This window comes from Meleagris gallopavo, chromosome 14 (assembly GCF_905368555.1).
Source record: "Meleagris gallopavo chromosome 14, MGAL_WU_HG_1.1, whole genome shotgun sequence".
In the NCBI taxonomy this organism is placed as follows: Eukaryota; Metazoa; Chordata; class Aves; order Galliformes; family Phasianidae; genus Meleagris; species Meleagris gallopavo.
Window position 1 is genome coordinate 1,273,826 of NC_139417.1, and position 22,960 is coordinate 1,296,785.

Below are 22,960 nucleotides of genomic sequence, written 5' to 3' on the forward strand. Positions count from 1 at the left end.
AAGGTTGGCAGGCAGCAAAGCCCTGCAGCGTTTGTAGGCATATCTTCACATGCTGAACAAGTCTCTAAGACTCAGATTTACCGAAAGTTGTGCAAGTTTTGCAGTATTCAGCCCTGCAGTTTAATTTAGTGATACTTAATTCAAAGGCGCTGACTGGGAAGTTGCTAGATACACTCGTGACTCTGCAGACAAATTCTGAAGGTTTGGCAAGGTCTGAAGTGTTGACTGCTCTCAGTTTTCATTTTGGCTGTATCTGTAATCCTGCTTGTGAATGAGTTCTTTGATGCTGGATAATTCAGATGAATAGAAGTGATCTCCTATTCTACCCTAACACTTTAAAAAGATTTATTGTACAAAGAGTCTAAACACAGTTTGTCCTCTTCCTCCCTTCTATAGGTTCTCACTTTATTGATCAATGCAGCGTACAAACCCAGCCGTGTCCTGCGAGAGCTGCAGTTGGATGAAGAAGCTGCATGGCATGGGCATGGAGAGACCCTAAAAGCCAAGTAAATACTTGTCCCATTCCCCACTCAGTTGATCCTAATAACAGTTTTCTGTGCAGTCTGTGCTTTAACTTCTGATATTTCATTGAATCACAGAATGGCTTGGGTTGGAAGGGATCTCAAAGATCATCTAGTTCCATCCCCTCTGCTCTGGGCAGCGTTGCCACAAGACCAGGCTGCCCAAAGCTCCATCCAGCCTGACCTTGAACACCTCCAAGGATGGGGCATCCACAGCTTCTCTGGGCAGTCTGTTCCAGCACCTCACCACTCTCTCGGAGAAAAATTTCCCCAACATCTAATCTAAATCTCCCCTCTTTTAGTTTAAAACCAGTCCCTCTTGATCCCCCATAGATAAAGCAACCCAAAGTTGACTTCCCTCTCATTTGTAAGCTCCCTTTAACTACTGAAAGAGCACTATCGGGTCTCCCCAGCTCTCCACACTAAATAAGCTCAGCTCCCTCAGCTTGTCTTTGTAGAGGAGGGACTCTAGACCTCTGATCATCTTCACGGTCCTCATCCGGACCTGCTCTAAAAGCTCCACATTTTTCCCCAGGCCTGGACACAGAGCTCCATATGGGGCCTCCTGAGGGCAGAGCAGAGAGGCACAGTCCCCTTCCTGCCTGTTGTCACCCTCTTTTGATGCAGCCCAGCACAGTGTTGGTGTTTGAACTGGAAGTGCACACTGATGGCTCATGTAAAGTCTTTTGTCTACCAGGACACCCAAGTCCTTCTCCATAGAGCTGCTCTCAACGAGTTTCCTCCCTCAGTCTGTACACATATCTGGCATTGCCCCAACCCAAATGAAGCACCTTGCACTTGGCTTTGTTGAACCTCATTTGGTGAGCCCAATTTCCAAGCCTGTTCAGGTTCCCTCTGGATGGCATCCCTTCCTTCAGACGTACCAACTGCTCTGCTCAGCTTGGTGTTGTCTGCAAACTTGCTGAGGGTGCACTCATCTCAGAGATGAGAAAATTGTCTGCCAGAATCTTTACATGCTGTAAACTACAGTTCCAAATCTTCATAAAGTCCTTTGTGAATGTCTGTCAAAGTGCATCAGAATTTAATGTTCCTTAATGTGCCAAATGTGCTCTTTGTTGGCATGTAAGCAGTTATTGGTGTGGTGCTGGTACAACACAGCATATCCACTAGCAGACTAGAACATGAAGCTTGAGCTACTTAATACCTGAAGGTAAATGTCACTATTTGAAAGCAAAAGTACATACTACTTTGAAAGTTTAGCAGGCTTCCATTGCATTTCCACACATTTCTCAGTGGGAGATGAGTTCTCTGAAGTTAAGTTGTAGCAGCACTCTGAAATGGTCTGGCATGGAAGTCTTTCTACAGTAGCCTACCCAAAGTGCTCCCTAGTTTTCCTGTTGACTCTTTTGGGTTTGAGCTTCTTTGCTAGTGTGTAGCTAGGAAAAAAACAATGATCGTATTTGTATATATCCAGGTCTTCTCTTACACTCTAGCAGTAGCTTTGTAATTAAGTCTCTGTATTTGTGTACTAAAGAGTAGATTTTCCCAGTGTGCAGTAGCACAGACTTTACTATATGGTTTTGAATATATCAGTAATCATTTTGCTGGATTGATTTTTGTGTGTAAAAGGGCATTTTTCCATACACTGAAGGATTGCTTTGTATTTGGCTTTGGATAATAGGAAGATCATTTAAAAGTTAATGCAAATAAAAGATGTGGCTGAAGTAGAAAAAAATCTTTTGTTTCATTGAAGTTGCTGCGTGCTTCTTTTGTCACCACGGTGAGAGCTAGGATGTCTGCAGTATGATGATATAACACTCTTCTTCAGTGTATCACCTAGCTATTTGTAGGCCCGAGACATTCCTAAGACATATCAGCATTTGCCAATAGCTGGACTGGGAGCAGGAATGCTGCATGAGATGGCAGATAACTCACTGTGCTGCTCTCTCAGTGTTGCTGCAAGGCTGATAAAGAAAAAGAAATTGATATTTCTTACTTTGAATTCAAACAAGAGCACTATGTGGAGTTATGGCAAGTGACTGTCCTGACAAATTCTGCAGCAATTAGATGAAAGCTGATTGGAAATGCGACAGTATATGCCATAGTATGCACATAGAGTGGCTCACTAGAAGCTGTCTGCTGATTCCTTTTATTAGCCTGTTTGGCAGAATTCTGGCATAAATTAGTATGGTCAGTCTTGGGTTTTGGGGATAAGCTGTCCACGCCACAGTGTGGTCGCATAAAAAGAGCCCTGTGAACAAAGAAAACAAACTATCTGAGCTCTGGGATAGTCTTCTCAGAGGGTATTTCAGGATTCCTGAATTATGACCACATTTTCAATGTTAGGTACAAAGGGAAGAGCTACCGTGCAACTGTGGAAGTTGTGAGGACAGCAGATCGAGTGGCAGATTTCTGCAGGAAAACATGCATCAAGCTGGAATGTTGTCCGAACCTTTTTGGCCCTCAGATGGTGCTGGATAAGTGTTCAGAGAACTGCTCTGTCCTGACAAAGACTAAATACAGTGAGTAGGCTGTGGCTGTCAAACTGAGGTGGGGCTGTTATATAGGGGTGTTATATTTTGCTTTTGCTCTGGCTTTGGCTCCAAAAGGAATCCAAAGTGCGTTGCTTTGCTTACAGAAGGAAAAGCTCGAGCGCTACCCTCACTGGCCTGCAAAATATCCATGCACCAATGTGTAGGGCAGAAAAAATTAACTTTATATTAAATGGTAAAACTGTGCATTAACTTATTGTGAGCTTAAAGTTTTATCTTCTTAAGACAACTTTTGGGACAAGAACTGGCTCTAATATTGTAATTTAAGTGGCATTGTAATTGTTTTTACCATTCTGTTGTGGAACAAAATAAAATACTTTCAAGCCCTCTTCTTAGCTTTTAGGTTTTTTATGTTTTTAGCCATTTGACATTGTGAGAACAAACAGTGCATTGAGGCCATGTTTAAAAACTGCACAAACATCACAAGAGACATCCGACAGTGGATGAAGTCTGTAGCTGATGACTTTTTTTTTTTTTTTTAATAAAATGTGATCATCTGGGATTTCTCAAAGTTAAAGAAGTAAATCTACTGTTACTGGGCAAATAAAATATATTAGTAACTCTTCTTCCTTAAACCAAATTGAAGAGGAAAATATAGATATACTCATTCAGAAGTTTTGCAGAAATGGGATTTCTACTGGGAAAAATGTCCTGCTACTGGTTTTCCAGTCCTGATGATGGACAAACATAACTAGTGACATTGAAGGTGCATTTCAACATGATGCTCCTTTCTTCTGTCCTGGTAGCACACTATTATGGAAAGCGGAAAAACAAGCGGATAGGTAGGCCTCCGGGTGGCCACAGTAACTTGGAAGTAGCCATGAAGAAACCAAATAAAAGACGGAAGAAACGAAAACATTTTTTTGTTCATAAGAAAAAACGTTCTTCTACTTCAGTGGATAACACTCCAGCTGGATCTCCCCAGGTATGAGACTGACGACAGCTTTAACAGATATGGTATGTGATCGTGGACCAGCTTCATTTGAAACAAGAAACTGTTAGTTCCTTATAACTTCAGGTTACAGCTGACAAGTGGGTGACTGATGTAGTTTTGTCCTAATCTTCCCACGTTTTATTTTGTTGCTGTGTTCTTTTCCCCACCATCCAGGGCAGTGGAGGAGAAGAGGAGGATGACCAGGACGAGGTAGATGAAGAATCTCTGAGTGAGGATAGTACATCCGAGCAGCAAGATGAATTGCTTGAGGAATCAGAGGTATCAGAGAAAAAATCACTGTCATCCTCTCCTACACAGAGTGAGCTGTCTCATTCTCTGACTCAGGACCAAGACAAGAGGAAGAGGAAGCTTAGGACCTTTTCTTTTTCCGATGATGAAAATAAGCCTCCTTCACCAAAGGTAATTCTGAACATAGATTTGTGCCTTTGCTGAGCGCTGGGCAAGCACAGACATCTCGGAAGTATTAACCAGTGTGTTTTTCTAAAATACTCCATTATCCCATAAGGGATGTTGTGAAGACACTGCAGAATATTTTAAAAAGTAATTTTTATTACAATCGTATTGCGGGATTGTAATGAAGACTAAACTGTAGGTGGCTGTAAATAGAATGGGGAGCTTTCCACTTCTCAACTGTTGGCACTCCTTGGTTCAACTTGAGCGGGGGCTTGGAGAAATCCTCATTTTAGATTTACCTTACTGACAATAAGGATATGATCTCCAACTGCAGCACAGTGCTGTTCTGCACGTCTGTGCTAACCGAGGAGTATGAAAAACTGAGAGCTCTCATTACGGCTTTATTGGGCAGATGAATATTTGGAGCGTGGGACTGTTGGTCCATGACATCTACAGTATTTTAGTTCTTTTTGTGGTGGGTGGCTTGTCTAGGAAATAAAGATTGAAGTTGCCGAAAAGTTGCAGCTGGACAGTAACCCTCTGGAATGGAGCGTGGCTGACGTCGTGCGATTCCTCAAATCCACTGACTGTGCACCACTGGCAAGAATTTTCCTCGACCAGGTATGATTTTCTGTTAAAGCACTGAAGCTGCTACTTCATTCTTAGACCTTTATAATGAATCATAAAAAGGAATGAGTTTAAATTGCATGACGGATTTTTGAGGGGTAAAAAAAGAAAACATGCACAACTTTCTGCAGATTCCGAAGAGACTTAAGCTAATGGACACAATTGTTCGGATTTCTAAATTCTTAGTGGAAGAGATTTTAGTCTGTGGAGTATCGCTCAGCACTTCAAAGGCAGCAGCTAGTTTTCTGGACTTTTGCCTCTTGTGTTGAGGTCTCCAAATGATGTAATTCATTCTGTAGACTGACTTGCTGTGTTGTACGCTGCAAATGAAGTATTTTGTGTCGAAGTATGGCAACAGGAGTACAAACACGAGTCAGATTATGCATCTTGATTAAAACTTGCCATAAAAAATACCTAGTACAGGAACTGGTGCTGAGTATGGTTTATGATAGATGTTAAAAAAAAAAAAAATAGCATCTCGTAAGGTTCAGTCTCTTAGCTAGTGAATTTGAGCTGACATCTTAAGAAAGGAGATAATTTGTTGTGAGAAAGGGAAGTTTTTAAGCTGGAGTAGAGTAGAAGAAATTGCTAATTTACAAATGGTCATGATTCTGAAATTACAGCAAGTCAAAGCTGAAAGGAGATGGGGAGAAAAAATGCAAAGTCAATATGGAGGTTTTGTCTTCTGACAGGAAATTGACGGCCAGGCACTGCTGCTGCTGACCCTGCCGACCGTTCAGGAGTGTATGGACTTGAAACTCGGGCCAGCTATTAAACTTTGCCATCACATTGAAAGGGTTAAACTTGCTTTTTACCAGCAGTTCGCTAACTGAGAAGCAGTCAAGTTGAAGCAGACCTTTGAAGCACAACCATGCTCCTTTCTCTCTATCAAGGAAAGCCAAATAAAGCTGAACTGGCAACCCAGGAGCATGAGTCAACCTCCATTTTTCACTTTGGAGAAAAGACAACGTCTGGAGGAAAATGCCAGTGCAAAAACAGGGGCTACTCTACCAGCTGCCAGCTTGGGAACACAATAGTCTCTTGCTCTATGGTTCCCTTTTTTTAATGTCTTTTTTAACGATTACGGAAAAGTCTCCTCTGGTGGGAAGTGACATTTCAGTAGTTCTGTTGGCACAGAACTTTAAAAGGAGAAACGAACCCTGTTTACGTTCGCATGCAGGCTGCCAGAAGTAACCTTCCTATATTCCTGGTGATTCACAGAATCTCCATCCCTCCTCATGGACGGACACTTGCTTTACCACAGCACTGGCTTTGGAATGTGCTTGGTGCACATTCGTTTGTTAATATTGAGTATTTTGATGAATTTGTTCATTGTTAGGACAGCAATGTGACCACAAGGTTCTGAATGTACAGTATAGCAAGAGTGTGATTTGTTTGTTGTTTTGTTTAGGGTTGGTTTTGGGTTTTTTTTGTCTCTGTTGTTGGTTTTTTGTTTTGTCTTGTTTTGTTTTGTTTTTACTACCTCTGTGGCCTGAACAGTAGAAATGGTGAACTAGAAAGGGAGGGAACTACTTGTGGACAACTCACAGATAGCTGCACAGCAGTCTGTCTTCTGCAGGCATGCCAGAAACACAAAGCAGAGTAAGCATACAGAGCTTCTGTTCCAGAGCTTAAGTGGAAACCTGTGCGGGCTGAACTTGGGTGTTACTTTATTCTGAGGTGTCAGAAAATAATTATTTTGCGCTTCTCTTACGGATGGACTGTGGTGGGAGGGGGAGGGAAGGAAGGAGAGAGAAAGTGCCTCTGCATTTTCTTTTATTTTGGTTTTCAGATAAAAGATATTTTCTTTATTTTGCCCTTTCCAATTCTGTGAAGTTGTTTCCCTTTTCTTAAGGAATTGGGCCATGTTCACAGAGCCTGTCAGCAGCTTTTTGCTTTGTTACCTGCACATCTTCCTGGAGAATACACTAAGAAAACTGCGATCAGTGAGGACTGCACATAGCTCTGTGCCAGTGTTTGCATACTGGAAACTATCTTAAAGCATGACTTTGTATTTTTACCTACTTACAGCTACTCAGGATCAGACTTGACAACAACGTGGAGGCTTGGGAAGGGCTTTTTGATCTTTTTCTAGGGAAAAGAAAAAGGACCTGAGGGACATCCAGTTTCATCAGTAGACCCACAATGGGGTGAATTGCTGATTTTAATTTTAGGCATTAAACCCAGTCACCCACTTGCTGTGGACCTGTGCTTCACACTTGAAGTAAGAGGGCTTAACTTACTTTCCATTAAAGATGTGGGGAATTTGCACATCAGGCTTGAGATCTGCTTCACAGTAGGATTGGGCTTCCAGTGCTTTGCATTCATTTACTTTGCCTGCTCTCACCAGTATGTGGAGGAGCGTGGGCTGGAGCTTTGTGAAGTCAGGGAGCATGCAGCCCTGATACTTTCTCCTGTTCATTTACATGCATTTCACATACAGACCCTGGCATACGAAGACAGTTGAGGAAGGTGCTTACTGCGGGGTCTTTAGGTCTTTTGCTTGCTTCTGTGTGGTTACTCTGATCAGTGGATGAATTCGAGCTTGTCCAGGGCCCAAAATGATAGGTTATTCTGGTGCTGGGAGCTGTAGATTCATTGAAGAGGTCATCTCTAAACTAAGAGCTGTAAACTAGGAGCTGAGTTTGCACAGTCTGTATCCACCACACACGCTGAGGGGACTGACGACCTATGAAAACTGTTGTGAGTAAGCAAAACTGCATGACTGTTTTTGATTTATTTTGCTGTGAGCCCCTTAGAATAACTACCTCACTGAGGCAGAACTACTTACAGAAGTGCTAACATCAGAATTTTTTTTTCCATGCAACAACCTAAATTGAAAACAAAATGTCCTCTTTTTCTTCCCTGCACCAAGTGTGTGGCCAATGAAAGGATGCTTTGGCTCTTTGTGTGATCCTCCTGTGCCCCATTCCCTTACTGTAAGCTCAGTGAGAACTAATTATTCTGGAAAAGTTTTTTGAAAGAAACCTTGTTGCTTTGCTGTCAGCATCTTGTCTTGAGAAATTTGACCAGCAGAGAACTTCTGGGCTGAAAGATGATGCTTTTGTCATTCTTCTGGGATTCCAGAACTCTTGTGTTGTTAAAGAAGCTGGTACCCAGCAGATTCACTTGCATGGCCAAGAGATGTTACTTCCAGACAGATGTTCTTCAGAGTAGCTGTCAGAAGAGAACAGAGCTTAAAGGGTAACTTAGTGAGCCTGTTCACATGGCACCTACGGTATAAATACAAAAGTCATACTTCTTTTATTCAGTCACTTTCAGAGGTTAGAGGGAGACTTACTGGTCACCTTTGGCATGTTTTAGAAGCTGGATTTTTCTGCCTTGTTTTGGGAGGCACTGACAGTCTGGTCCCAATGGGATCTGTTTTTGTTGTGATTTTCAAAAGGGATGTTTTCATTATTTGTGAAATGTTTTTATGCTGCACACGGGTACTGTACACTCTGTTTCCTGGAAGAAGGTGCACTCTTTTACTGCTGGATTTTAAAGGGATACCTGGGGCATCTTGATGGATGGTGATTCTACACAACTGTTTCAAGTTTTTCTCTCTCTCTCTCTCTGTGTGGCAGACAACTGCCCTTATATTTGTTCCTCTTGCAGCAATATGACTTCAATCAGCTCACATTCTGCTGTTTTTCTTCAAAACTGGGTTTTTGGGTAGCTTGATGCCCGAATCCTTGGCTTCAGGATTACATCTGTGTTTTACCAGCAGAAATTGCTGAAACTTCAGTAATTCAGTTTGGCTTCAGAGGTTTTTTCTGTCCTCTACCATTTCCATTCATCACAAAACATGATGAAGCTGAAGTCCAGGAGGGAAGCAGTGGTATCTCACAGATGGCTTCATTACAAGAAAATGAGCCCTCTGTTGGGTGCACTGTTTATACAGATGGCAAACAGAGATGCTGCTTAACTGACCCATTGATGGCTTATGCTCTTGTCTGTCTGATTTTTGTATGTGTTGTACAACCTTGGTTTGCACGTCATAGCTTTAGAAACCTGATGGTGCCTCTGCATCACACTCATACTGTGCTAAGCTTAGCCTCACTGGGCAGCAGTATTTTGCTGTTGAGTTTCTGCAGTGTGCAGAATCAGCAGAAGGAACCCATAAGAGAAATGTTTGACCTCTACAAACGTCACGCAAGGTTAATGTGGGAGAATGATCCCCAGAGGCGTGAGCAGCTTACTGTTCTCCTTATGCTGAAAGTGACCCTTCCAGAAGAGGGGAGGTGCAGCACTAAGCCCTTCTGCAAGTTGCTCTTTGAGAAAGACAGAAGGAAAAGGAAATTCACTGTGTTGTGTACAACACCGGGGATGTCTGAAGTTTCTCCTGGGACTGAGTACAGAGTTCAGAGTAGTTAGGATTACTTTTTCCTTCACAACTTTCAGCATTATTTTGTCGTTGCTTTAAACTCTGCTGGGGTTTATTCTTGATTCTAATGATGCTTTAAAGGAGGAAGGAAGTATTTAGCTGCTAAGTCCACAGAAGTGTAAATGTATTTACAGTAGATTGGAGTGAGCACTCTATTCTTCTGTATGAAGTACAAAAACGTGGCAAAAGGAGAGGTGGCTCGGGAGATTTTTGAATGTAATTGAATAGGCTTCAGAACTGTCAAGCTCAGATTGGAGACTGAATACTTTTGAACCAAACCTGTTGCTAGAGAAGAGGTTCTCAGATGAAGCAGCCTCACCAGAAAGCCAAAAATACGACGATCCTATATAAAGCTACTCCCTAACCAGTCCTGTCACTTGGTGGCAGACCGTTACTGCCTACTGTGAGCTGAAATTGTTGAACAACAAGCAAGCACAAAGACATAGGCTCTGTCAGGAGGCTCAGATGTTGGCTGAAGGCTCCGTTTTAAAGGGATTGTGTGTTGAACCGCCTTTCAGAGCGCTGCTGAACTTGCCCAAGCATGCATATAGCCTTGTTTTCAAAGGCAGCCTTATGGGTGAAGGACTGGAAGGGGACTTGAGAACATCTGGTGCAGCAAGCCTCTCTACTGTTATGTGTGTGTTTGTTTGTTTTAAATGATGACAAGAATCTGTGTGAAATCTAGTGAAAACAACTCACGTTTAGTGGCACTTTGTCTCCATGGTCATCTCTCGCTTCTTCAGAGTTGCATCACTTGTCCCGAAATGCACCGGACCATAAAGATGGATTTTTTTGATGGGAAGACAAAGTTCCCATTAGGTGCAAAGCCAGCGGTGCCTGGCTCAGCTTTAAGCCATGGGAGCGAGCAGGTCTTGCACTGACAGAACTCACCCTGACGGCACGACGGTGGGCACGCAGCCTGCAGAAGTCCTCCAGCATTGCACAGTTCAAGAGGAACAGGCCTGCTGCTCGAGTCGTGCTCAACTCGTGTGAATGAACAATGAATTCTGGGCACAAATGGTTCTTGCCCACTCTCCAAAAGTTGTTGAACACCAGTTTCCAAGAAACCTTGTGGAAAAATAATTTTTTCTGGAGGCATCATGTTTCTCCGCACCTCTTTGATTCCTTTTATTATTATTATTATTTCTGTTTAAAATAAATTAAAAATAATCTTTGTAGACAATCAGAGGCCTTTGGGGAGACTTGGCCCTAAGGGGCACCTGCTCTCCACATCTGGGCCTGTTTCTTATACTAACTCATTGGAACTGATGCACTTTTCCTGTATTTCGCCTTTTTTAATTAGCTGCTTATTCTTAAACAAAGATTTAAATGCATATTGTGTCGTGTCCCTTCTGCTTCTTGTTTTATCCTTAACTTTTAAATATATATAAATATATATATGTATATGCAGTGAGAGTGAAATACTAAATAGAAGAGAAACACAAACAAGAAGATACGCGTATGAAGTCCCACCGTTGTCGGAGCAGGTGTAACAATTTAATCAGAGGCTTTTTTAAAAAATATTTTGGATGGCTATTTTGCTTGTTTTGTCTGTAAATAATGTACATAAGTTTGTGGTATATGACGGTTTTAAGTGGTTGTAAGAAAACTAAAAAAAAAAAAAAAAAGATATTTAAACTGTTACGGACGGGTCTGGTTCTTAACGCCGCTGCTTCCCAGCGAGTGATTTTTCCATCTTAAGGAGGTGTTGGGGGAACTACAAGGGCACGTCCAGTGAGCGGCCGGGGGAAGCGCTGACCGCGTTCACATCGCTGCCCCGCTCGTCCGCAGCCTCTGCGCGCCCTTCCAGGCCGTCTCGAGCCTCCTGAGGGGCGAACCGGTGTTCCACGGGATCCTGAAGGTCGCGCAGAGGAGGCGTAGCGCTGCCTTTCATCGCGAGGAGCCGCCGGTTCGGAGCGGAGCGGAGCAGCGCCGAGCCTCGCGGACTCTTTCGCGCGTGCCGGCTCACGGCGTCCCGTCCGGTCGCGATCGGAACCGGGCCGGCGCCGATGCCTTTAACGCCGAGCAGCCGCAGCTCCGCCGCCCGCGGGCGGGGCTTCCCTGCCGTGCCCCGCGCTCCCGGAGCGGCCGCGCCTCAGGCCGAGCCCCGCCCGCCGTGACGCAGCGGGGCGGGCCGCCGGGAGCAGGAAGCGGGGCGAGGGGGCGCGGCCTCGGCCGCCGGTCGCGACGTCGCCGCCGCCGCCGCCGCCGTGCGCCGCCGAGGCGGGCAGCGGCCGGGCCCGGCCATGGGGGTGACGCCGCCCAACTGCAGCCTCGGCGCGGCTCTCAGCCCGCAGCCCGGAGCGGGGCCGGGCGAGCGCGGCTGCGAGAACGGGGCCCTGATGGACAGCTTCGGCATCTTCCTGCAGGGGCTCCTGGGTGTCCTGGCCTTCAGCATCCTCATGCGTGAGTGGCAGCCGGGCCGGGGGGCGGGGCGGCGGCTGGAGAGCGGGTCCGTGTCGGCGTTGGGGCCGCCGTGACGCCTTTCGGGGCAGCGCGGTGCCGTCGCGGTTCGGCCGGCGGTCCGTCAGCGCTGCGTTCCGCAGCTCCGCCGTGCAGCTGTGCGTGCTGCCGCCATCTCCGCCGTGCCCAGCGCCGTGCCGGCGAGCGTCGGTCTGTCGGGCCGCCTGCAGCTTCACCGCAGCAAAAAAAAACCTCCTGAAGAACGGGATGCGTTCAACACGTGTGTGTGCTGCTGTCTGTAGAGTTAGAGTTAGGGGGAGATGCGCATCCAACCTGGCCTTGGACACCTCCAGGGACAGTGCATCCACAGCCTCTCTGGGCAGCCGTTCCAGCACCTCACCACTCTCTCTGTAAAGAACTTTCCCCTGGCATCCAACCTAAATCTTCCCTCCTTCAACTTAAAACCATTTCCCCTTGTCCTGCAGTTATCTGCCCTTTCAAAGAGTTGATTCCCCTCCTGTTTGGAGGCTCCCTTTAGGTACTGAAAGGCTGCAATGAGGTCACCCCACAGCCTTCTTTTCTCTGACAACCTCCCTCTCCCTGCTGGCCACCCCTTTTTTCATGCAGCCCAGAACACAGCTGCCCTTCCTGCAACCACACAGTGTTGGCTCATGTCCAGGTAGGAGCTGTGTTGTGCTGGAAGCGCTGCTTCTGTTTGGTCTCCTGCTTTTGCCTCGCTGTTTCTGCTCTTTTTGTCATATTCGAAACAATGTCTGGCCCGCTGTTCCAAAATCTTTAAAAATTGCTTCAGTTAGTCAAGTAGGCCTTCTCCATACTCCATGATGCCAGATCTGATAGGAAAGAGAATCAGGACTTCATGCTGTGGACAAGAGAGCAGGCATGACCTCGGCACCCTCATAGCTGTCTCTGACCCCAGTGCAGGGATGGCACAGTCCAAGCTGGGTCACATGGCCAGAGCAGTGAGGAAATGAGCAGACCCATGTGTTTGCTTTCAGGCTGAAGCATCTCCCACTGCAGTCCTCCATCCATTGGGCATAACAGGTAGCAGTGCTGAGGGACAAGTGGCCGACAGCTGTTGGGTCAGCAGTGGGCTGCCTGCCCACGTCACATTAATCCTCGGCACAGAGCCGAACTGCTGTGTACAGTGTCCCTCTGTAGCAATCCAGGGAGCAGAGGGCACGTGGTTGCCTGGCTGCTGCTTAAATTTCCTCAAAAGGGAACCCTAGAAGGAGATCTTTTGTCATTACTGGTCTAGAACCTTTTGTAGAAAAAGAAATGAAAAGAACATCAACCAAGATGTATTCCGGAATTGTTCTTTATGCACAGAGGCAGTTTTCCTTTAAAAATAGTCAGTTTGACATATAAACAAGAAGTTTTGTTAAATGGGTATATCAGAAGGTGACCCCAGCTTGCCCTTTTCTAGGTGGATCTTACTGTGCTTGCATTCTACTAAATAAATATTTTTTCTGCTTATAGTAGTGAGCAGGACTTTTTGTACCTCATTACTGGATGTGACTACAAGTGACTGAAGGAGTGTTCTAAGGCAAAACTGCTTAGTATTTGTCACTCCAGCTTGGTACCTTCTTGTGTGTGCACCTGCCTGGCTGCTCTGACATCACGCTCTCAGCTCTCCTCCAGTAGCATATGTTATCTTCCAGGGTCCCACCACAGCCTCCCCAGGATGTCCCTGTGATGTTGGCAGGCACCACCTGGAGTGGTGTGATGGGGACAGCACCTTATGAGCTGCTGGAGCAGCCACTGGAAAGCAAGCCCAAGCTTCCTTCCCATTTAGCTCCCTAACTCCCATAGCCTAAGAGTAGCTTGCATTTGTTCTTACACGCCTGAGAAATCCAGAATTGTGTTTGCTGATTTCACACCTTGTCACCCCTCTCTCTGCCCACATCCCAGAGCAGTAAGCTCCTCCTGTGTTACCCTAGTAAGTGGTGAACACAGTGGTGCCAGAGCCTGCTGTGCTGTTTCTGACTGCTGTGCTTCAGTTTAACTGGGTGTGAAGCCAGAGTTGCCCTGGGATGGTTTCACACAAACACTGCATCTGTCCTACAGCAGGAGTTGTGCTGAAGTCAGGGTAGAGCACTTCTGTGGCTTCTCTGCTAGCTGTGGTCTGTAATTCACTACAGAAGGGAATTTGCCAATTAAAAATTACCTCTTTCTGGAACATCATCTTGGTCTGGTGAGTGTTTTGGATCCCACTCACTAGTTCCCAAGTCTGTTAGCCTGCTTTTTTGAATTCTGCTACTTAATTCTGCTCTTGTCCTCCTGCCTAAGGTGTGTGTAATTTTCTAGCCTAGTTTATGGATGCCAAGCCACTTGGTAACAGGAAGCCTTAATGGGTTTCCACTGCCATAAGGGGTGGTTGGTTGTGCTTCAAGCCAGCAAGGCAACTATTGGAGCTTCAGAGAATGCGTCACAGTATGCCTACCTGACTTCATAGCAATGTTGGTTTAAAATGATATTTGCTTCTTGGCTTTTATTTTTTGGTGCAATAGTTTTGGATTTTATTACTGATGCCACAAAGCTCATTTTAAACGTTTTTGTATAACAGTGTATTCTGCCAGAAGTGCCAAATGCCTTCTGAGCATTCTCTAGTTAAGGGTTTATTGATAAATGTGCCAGCACAGTATTCCCACGTGTGTCATATCATTGTAGTTTGTTGGGAGGGGGTGTTGATCTGCCTGAGGGGAGAAAGGCACTACAGAGGGACCTGGATAGACTGGATCGATGGGCCGAGGTAACTGTATGAGTTTCAATAGGGCCACGTGTCGGGTCCTGCTTTTTGGTCACAACAACCCCAGGCTTGGGGAGGAGTGGCTGAAAGCTGCCTGATGGAAAGGGGCCTTGGTGTGCGGATGGACAGTCAGCTGAATGTGAGCCAGCAGTGTGCCAGGTGGGCAAGAAGGCCAATGGCATCCTGGCTTAGATCAGGAATGGTGTGGTGAGCAGGGCTAGGGAAATCATCCTGCCCTGTACTCAGCACTGCTGAGGCCTCACCTCGAGTGCTGGGTTCAGCTTTGGGCACCTCAGGACATGGAGGTGCTGGAGCAGGGCCAGAGAAGGGTGACGAGGCTGGGGAAGGGCTTGGAGAATGTGGCCTATGAGGAGAGACTGAAGGAACTGGGGCTGCTCAGTGTGGGGAAAAGGAGGCTGAGAGGAGACTTACGGCTCTCTTCCTGTACCTGAAAGGTGAATGCAGTGAGGGCGGGGTTGGTCTCTTCTCACTGGTGACAGGACGAAGGGAAATGGCCTCAAGTTGTGCCAAGGGAGGTTTAGGTTGGATATCAGGAAACCCTTCTTTACAGAAGGGTTGTTAAGCCCGGCTCCCCAGGAGGTGGTTGAGTCACCATCCCTGGATGTGTTTAAAAACCATTTGGATGTGATGCTCGGGGACATGATTTAGCAGAGGGCTGTTAGTTAGGGTAGGATGGTCAGATCATGGTAGGACTTGTTGATCTTTAAGGTTTTTTCCAACCGGAGTGACTCTGTGATTCTGTATCATTGTAAACGATACCATTTTCATGGGCTAAAGCTGCACAGAGCTGTGGGGAAAAGTCCTGTTGCCGGTCCCTTTACCTGTCTGTCACAAGCTGCTCCTCCTACGTCATTTTCAACGCGTAGTTCACGTGCACAGTGCGCTCACCAGAGGACTCGTGCCTTCCTGGAGTGCGGCTCGTTCTGCTCCAGGGCGGGGGGCGGCGCGGCCTGGAAGCACCACGGACAGCTCCGGGCGCTGCGGGACCCCGTCCGTCTGTCCGTCCGTCCGTCCGTCCGTCTGTCTGACGGCCCTCCGAGGCCGCGCTGCGCCCAGCCGGCCCAGCTGCATTGAGATGAGCGGAGCTTTCTGTCCCCACGTGCGGTGATGCTGCTTGCTGTGGTTGTTTCTTGTTTTAGTTAAATAAAGCGTCAGTCCTTTCAGGGGCATCCTCATTGGTGTTGGAGACAAAAAATGGGAGGTGCTTTAAAAACCACAACGAGAAAAAAAAAAAAAGAAAAAAAAAAAGCAGCCATGTGGGTAAAAGTCAGTGACTTGCTTTCTCTTACCATGCTAATATTGTAGTATTCTTTAAAATATGTACTTCTGTCCATTGCAGGCTCTGCAAGAAACAGACAGATGTTGCTCCATGCATCACTGTGCAGAAATAAGCAATGACAGTGTCGGGAGCTGCTCAGTTGGTTATTTTTTTTCCCTTAGGAAGAAAGAAGCCCCGAACGAAACCTTGGGGTAACAATTTTGGAGATGTTTCTGATTTCTGGAGACAGAAGAGCACTCTTGCTTTGTGGCATAGTTAAATGTGCATCTCTGCATTCACTGGACACAGGAGAAATCTTCTCATAATGTTTAGCACCACTTAAGCTATGTTACCTTGGATTTTACTTTACTTGGACATACTGCAGAAAAATTTCTGTGTGCAGAATAGATTGTAATATCAACTTATTGGCTGTCTTAATGTCCTCATGATGTCAGGTCTTGAGTATTTCCACGTCTCCAAATGCAGCAAGTCTTCTGGAAATGCTGTGTCAGTATTTTTGTTTTAAAAAGACAATTTGTGTTTTTGTTTGTTTGTTTGTTTTAAACAAATTTTTTAAACAAACTTTCCATTAACAGTTGTGTGGAACTTATCGCATTAGCTCTGAACACATTACATGATTCATATTATTCAGTTGGCTGCTGGATTCAGAGGGACCTGGTCAGGTTGGAGATGTGGGCCCATGCCAACCTCATGAAGTTCAACAAGGCCAGATGCAAGGTCCTACACCTGGGCTGGGGCAAGCACAGATACAGATTGGGAGGAGAATGGCTTGAGAGCAGCCCTGAGGAGAAGGATTTGGGAGTGCTGGTTGATGAAAGACTCAACATGAGCCAGCAGTGCGCACTTGCAGCCCAGAAGGTCAACTGTATCCTGTGTTGCATCCCAAGAAGTGTGACCAGCCAGTTGAGGGAGGTGATTCTCCCTTCTACTCTGCTTTTGGGAGCCCCTACCTGGAGTGTTGCATCCAGTTCTGGAAGAGAGAATTCTGGTTTAGACTAGATATTAGGAAGAAATTCTTTACTGTGGTAAAGAAGGTGGTGAGGCACTGGAACAGGTTGCCCAACAAGGCTGTAGATTCCCTCCCCTCCCTGGAAGCTCTCCAGGCCAGGCTGGATGGGGCTGTGAGCAACCTGGGCTATGGGAGGTGTCCCTGCCTACAGCAGGGGGTTGGAACTACACGATCTTAAAGGTGCCTTCCAACCCAAACCATCCTGTGATTCTATGGATATAATTATGCTCCAGATAATAAGATTGTTCTGAGCATAATTATGCATGTTGCTCACATCATGAAATGTTTAGAAAAAAGGGTGCAATTTTGTTGACATTTGGAAATTATTAAAATGATAAATTAGCCAGAAACTGAAAGCTGTGTTTAATCAGAACTAACTTCTGAACTGTTAGCTAGCAGTTGTCTAACTGCAATCTGCATAATGAGTTTATGTTCTTGACTAATGCTTTATAATTGAATTTGTAAGGAGCTGATTTGCACAAATACACCATGCATTTTTGCACTCTGTAGTGATATTAATTTCATGGTTAATGAAGTTTGCAGACTTAAGCAAGTATCTGACAAGATCTTATCTGTGTGGATGGTGCTGATGAAGTGGCGAACCACGTCTGCCTCCTCACGTCTGCAGGCAGGAAATGTTCACCTTCTCACAGCACAGTCCCACTCGAAGGCTTTGTGATCACAGCCAAAAGTGCACCCTACAGAATGCAGAACATCCTGGCAGGCTGAGCACGGGCCTGGAGCTTGCACTGCTCTGCCTTTGTGGGTGGAAGTGGGATGGTGCTTCAGTCAGGAGTAACTCGGCTTGTACCCACTGCTGCTCAGGGTGCCGAAGTGTTCCTACCACCAGTTCTGAGTTACGTGTTGCACAGCATCACAGTTTGTGTTTATACTCATATTTTTTGGGAGCTGGTGCCCGTGCTGTGCCTCAGAGGTGTGTCGTCTTCCGCTTTGTCCTGGTTTCAGCTGGGATGGAATTGGTTTCTTCAGAGTGCCAGGTTTGATGCTATGGTTTGGTTCTAGGAGAAAAACAATGTTGGTAACACTGATGTTTATAGTTGCTGCTCTATAGTTTATAGAGCCAAGGACATCAGCACAATGGGCCCAAGTAGCAGGGAGGGAAGAGAATTAGGACTGGAACTGGCCAAAGGAATATTCCATACTGTGTGACATCACGTGGAAGGAGATTTGTAGGGGGTGGGAGTTCATCTTGCTCTCTTCCACTGCTCAGGGGCTAGCTGGGCATTGGTTGGAGGATAGCGAGCAATTGTTTGTGTGTCACTTGTATGCATTTATTTGTTTGTTTGTTTGTTTGTCATAGTTATTATCATGTCCCTTTTCTCTACCACAGCACACTTACACTGAGTGAAGGCAGATGGTGTAAGTGGCTAGGACCTGGGGTTGGGATGTGAACCAGGGAGAGGAGTTCCTAAGTTTTTAGGGGTTTCAAAGGTAATCTGCTTTAGAGAACTGATAACTGGTAAAATGGCCAAAGTCTGGCCAAGCACTGCTTATAGTGTTGGTCCCATCAGTCTTTGGCAGCTCCAAAGCAGGCCAGCACATCACCTCAAGCACTCACCCGCACAGCCTTTGCTTGCTTTTTGTTGTTGTTTCTGTCATTTTCTTCCACTGTCAAAAGTACAGATCTTTCCATGGGCCAAAAAAGACTTTAAAACAGCTACTCACAACGTACAGCGTATGTATTCTGCCTGCAGTCATTTTTTTTAAGATGTTATTCTCAGAAATTTTTATTTCCTTTAGAATTATTGCTCTTAATTTCTTACTGATGCTGGAAAATATCGGCTATTAAATATCATAAAATCTCATTTCAGCATACCTTTCTTGTCTTGAGGGTGATGGTGTGTCTGGCAGCATATTTTAGTTTATCTGCATAGGATTTGAATGCTTTCTTTGGGAGGTAATTGTAATGATAGAGAATGAAGTAGTCTAGACAGCTTTAAAATTGAACTTAAAAATTACCTCATTCATCTGATGCTAAAAGCTGGAGCTTTCTTACAGCAGTGTGTTTTATGGTGCGAGTGTTAGGTTTGAGTGTCGTGAGGCTTTTATGAAAGCTGCACAAGTGCCAGGAGGTACAAAGCTGTATCATTAAGAGCAGTGCTCCTGCAGATGGAAATTACTGCCGTTTTCATCTGCACTGATTAAAGACCTTGTTGGTAGAGACGCTGTGTTGAAGTGCACGTGGCAAGTACCACGTGGCAGTTGGCCATCAGCTTTCCATTCGTTATGTTTGTTTTTGTGAAGAGAGTTGTTGTGAAAGTTGGTTGTGTATCTTTTTGCATTTATTTTTGGTTGATGTTATGTGAAATGAGTCTCGTTTTTGCAATGCGGTGCTCCTGTTGTGCCTTCAGCATAAGAATAAATCTGGTTAGCAAGAGCTACATAGGACTTCAGTGGCCGTTAAATAGACAGGGTGAATCCACCCTTAGCCTCCCTTTGCTGTGCTCAACGTTTTCTACTAAGACGAACAGCTTCATGTGCTTTTTGCATTTGTCTGAAGGTACATTTGGGAGTTGGTTTCTGCTTTTAAGGTTGTTCCAGCTGCAGGCCTGGCTGATGAGCTCTCTGATGGCTGCATTTGTTCCATTCTTCTGCAGTACTGTGGGTTCTGCTGCTGACTTAAAACAACTGGAGTGAACGCCTTAAAGTTCAGTTATACCTGTTGTACTAGTGATGTCAGGAAAGCTTTATCTGTTATTGAGCAGTAGGTGAAAATGGTGCTGTGTCATAAATTGGTGCTTAGTGCACAGTAATATGGATCTGTGCTGCTTAACTTTTGCTTGCAATGCTTTATCATTGCTGTACCTTTGACGTTTCTTCCAGGAGTCAAGGGGTTGAGTCCTCTTGTTTGCATAGCACAGTTTGCACATAGGTTTTGACCTCTAGAATGCCGCCTGGCAAACAGGCCAGTAACTGAGAGCACGAGCTTGTGTCTGAATCGTTGCTAAGTGGGTTGGATGTCTGACAGGAAAGCTTTGCCTTAAAAAAAAAAAAAAAAAAAAAAAAAAAAAAAACTAGGAGAAAGAGAAGGGAAAAGAAAAAGGGAAAAAATAAAATAAACAGCACCTGTTGGCATGGTGTCTGGGTTGGGAGCTGTGCTCTGACATCGGTTCCCCACACTGGCAGCCCCATCAGCACAGCTCGTGCCAGCAGGATGCATGGAGCAGGCTCACCTCTGATGCAGGCTGCCTGTCACATGCCTGCTGCTCGAGGAGCGTTCCTTCAGCTTGAAAAAGTGTTAGCGAGGGAGAAGTCACCACCCTCAGGTAATGCATTGGCTGCGCGTCCTGGAGAGGACTAAACTGTTCTATTCCAAAGCTCGGGTAGCAGTATGGGTTCACTGGTGTATTTCTTTCATGTGAAAAAATAACTGCTCCTGGGGTGTCCTGTGTCCCAGCTGGAAACCAGTGGCTGGGCCCAGGCAGGCAAGCAAAGTGTGAGCAGGAGGGAGGTAGGGTTCTTCTGCAGGGCAGCGAGCAGTAGGCTCTCAAGGGGCAGGCATTTGGGCATCACATTTTCAGGTAATGAGGCACAGGAAGAGAAGGAGGTTCAACACAGCAAAGTGCGAGGTTTTGCACGTGGGCTGGACGAATCCCAGGCATCCATACAGACTGGAACTCTTGAGAGCAGCCCTGCAGAGAAGGACCTTTAGGTCCTGGTGGATGAAAAGCTGAACACGAGCCAGCAGTGTGCTCTTGCAGCTCGGAAAGCAAATGGGATCCTGGGCTCCATCAGCAGAGGGGTGGCCAGCAGGGACAGGGAGGTGATCGTCCTCCTCTGCTCTGCTCTTGTGAGGCCCCATCTGCAGTCCTGTGTCCAGGTCTGGAGCCCCCAGTACAAGAAAGACAGGGAGCTGTTGGAGAGGGTCCAGAGGAGCCACAGAGATGAGCAGGGGGCTGCAGCACCTCCACTACAAAGACAGGCTGAGGGAGCTGGGCTTGTTCAGCCTGGAGAAGAGAAGGCTGCGGGGTGACCTCAGTGCAGCCTTTCAGTACCTAAAGGGAGCCTACAGACAGGAGGGGAGTCAACTCTTTGAAAGGGTTGATAATGGCAGGACAAGGGGAAATGGTTTGAAGTTGAAGGAGGGAAGATTTGGGCTGGGTGTCAGGGGGAAATTCTTTCCTATGAGAGCGGTGAGGTGCTGGAACAGCTGCCCAGAGAGGCTGTGGATGCCCCGTCCATCCCTGGAGGTGTTCAAGGCCAGGTTGGATGGACAGTGTAGTATAGTATGAGATATGGAGGTTGGCATCCCTGCATGTGGCAGGGAGTTGGAGCTTGATGATCCTCGAGGTCCCTTACAACCCAGGCCATTCAGTGAGTCTATGAATTAACAGAGGGGTGAAAAGTGAATCACTGGGCACACAGTGCTCTGTTTTGTCTGGAGAAATGAGCAGCATGGCAAAAGCACTGCTGCTTTCAGTCTTTCATGCTAACAAAGCCATGTGTTTTTTACCTCCCTTTAAAACAAACAAGTGAAAAATGATGTTCTTTTTTAAAAAACTCTGAATGGAAGGAGATACTGAACTCTTCAGTGTCACAGAAGCTTTTAGCCATGCGTGTAGCTTACAGGCTTGTTTCCCTTTTGTAAGACATTGCTTCAGCTCATTCCCATTAGGCGTGACGTGTGTTGCAAGGTTGATCTGGGGAAACCTGTAATTTCTTATTCCTTTGCTGCCAAGGAGGTAATGGGGGGCTCGAGTGAAACTTCAGCTGCAGTCTCTTAAAAGCTTTGCTTTAGTGAGTGAAGAAGGGAGGTTCAAACATGAGATAACCACAGGGACACCACTCAGCAGTGGCTGTCCTTCTGTGGAGCAGCACGTTGTTTCTCTTCACAGGATTTTGAGGAATTAGTGGTGTTTATTTGTAACAGACACAGTTCCTACTGTTGTGGAAAAAACATTGGTAGTGACAAGCAGAGCAGAGGTTCTGACAGCCTTCCAAAATAGAGTTTAAAATAAGTGAAATCTGTCCTGCATTATTGCTAGCAACTTCATGAAACAGGAGACAACTAATGAGCTTGCATCACTGAACGCTCTGCCTTCCGTGCTGTCTTGTCTGTTATCTGCCCATCTGGCAGCTCCCGTGCTTGTTGGCAGAACTGCTTTTATTTCCTTTCCTGAAAAAGTCTGGCATCAGATGTATAAACTACCAGCACTTCTTTCTTCATTTATAATTGACTGTGAAATTCTGAACGCTCCCAGCTAATTACTCTTCATCTGCTGAGCTCTCAGAGCAGCAGTGAGTTGCGCTGTGTGCCTGGCACTGCTGGGCTGAGCACCCACTGCATGGCTGTTTGGGGCAGGTGGGGGCCAACCAACAGCTGTGCACTGCCCCATTTTGCAAAAATGAAGGTATTATCAGCTCCTGGTGTGACCGGGGAGTGCTTGCTGTAAGCTGTGAACTGGTTGAGTCATCTGGGTGCTGCTCGTGGTGTAGCAGAAGCTGTGTATTTATGGCATGCTGCTCATGGAGACCCACGGTGAGTATTGCTGTTACAACTTTTTCTTTGGTGTACGTTTGCAATCTTTTCCTCTTGCCACTTTTTAATTTCCAATGACCACATTTTTTTAGGAGACTACTTCTGAAATAACAGCATGGATAATTATTGTTCGGGGTTGGCGTTGGCTCTGGCAGGGCACATTGAACCTCTGGTGCTCTGGTTCTGTGCTTTGGGCAGTAGAGGGAAGTGGACCCATTCTTTGTGGAAAGGTTTCCATTGCCTGGTACTTCGGTGTGCTGCTGACACGTGCCAGATGAGTGAGCAGCGTGCAGCTGGAGCAGCAGCTGGCCTGTGGGGCACTGGGATGGGGCAGCAGAGGCTGCGGTGGTTCCCTGCTCCAGCTCCCACCCAGTGGGGGAAAAATGGTTTTCTCACCCAGAAAGAGAGTTAGAAGCGGAGTTCAATAAGCTCGGACAGGTTGTGTGCAGGAGGCAGTGCAGGGCTATGGATCAGCTGCTGTTTGTGTAGGCTGTTTTTATCCCTTATCTATTTCCTCCAACTCGTTCTGCAAGTCACTTTGATCCCTCCCATCCTCTCCTCCAAATCCTGTGCAATCACAGAATG

General features: G+C 46.1%; 2 protein-coding genes across 3 annotated transcripts in view; both read left to right on the forward strand.

The window, feature by feature from the left end:
* SFMBT1 (Scm like with four mbt domains 1) overlaps positions 1–10,730 on the forward strand; it is a 64,812-nt gene extending 54,082 nt beyond the window's left edge. The window contains exons 16-21 of the mRNA XM_085235625.1: positions 397–506; positions 2,829–3,004; positions 3,781–3,959; positions 4,143–4,388; positions 4,875–5,003; positions 5,702–10,730. Coding sequence (XP_085091751.1) covers positions 397–506; positions 2,829–3,004; positions 3,781–3,959; positions 4,143–4,388; positions 4,875–5,003; positions 5,702–5,842 — 981 coding nt within the window. The 3' untranslated portion in view covers positions 5,843–10,730. The remainder of the gene's footprint in view (positions 1–396; positions 507–2,828; positions 3,005–3,780; positions 3,960–4,142; positions 4,389–4,874; positions 5,004–5,701) is intronic.
* A 782-nt stretch (positions 10,731–11,512) lies between these two features.
* The window catches only part of STIMATE (STIM activating enhancer), a 30,216-nt gene continuing 18,768 nt past the window's right edge, over positions 11,513–22,960 (forward strand). The window contains exon 1 of one of the 2 annotated variants that reach the window (XM_085235659.1): positions 11,513–11,802. In XM_085235659.1, the coding sequence (XP_085091785.1) occupies positions 11,643–11,802 (160 nt within the window). In that variant the 5' untranslated portion in view covers positions 11,513–11,642. Of the gene's footprint in view, positions 11,803–17,764; positions 22,376–22,960 lie in introns of those variants that run through there. The other variant, XM_031555491.2, reaches the window with a different exon arrangement.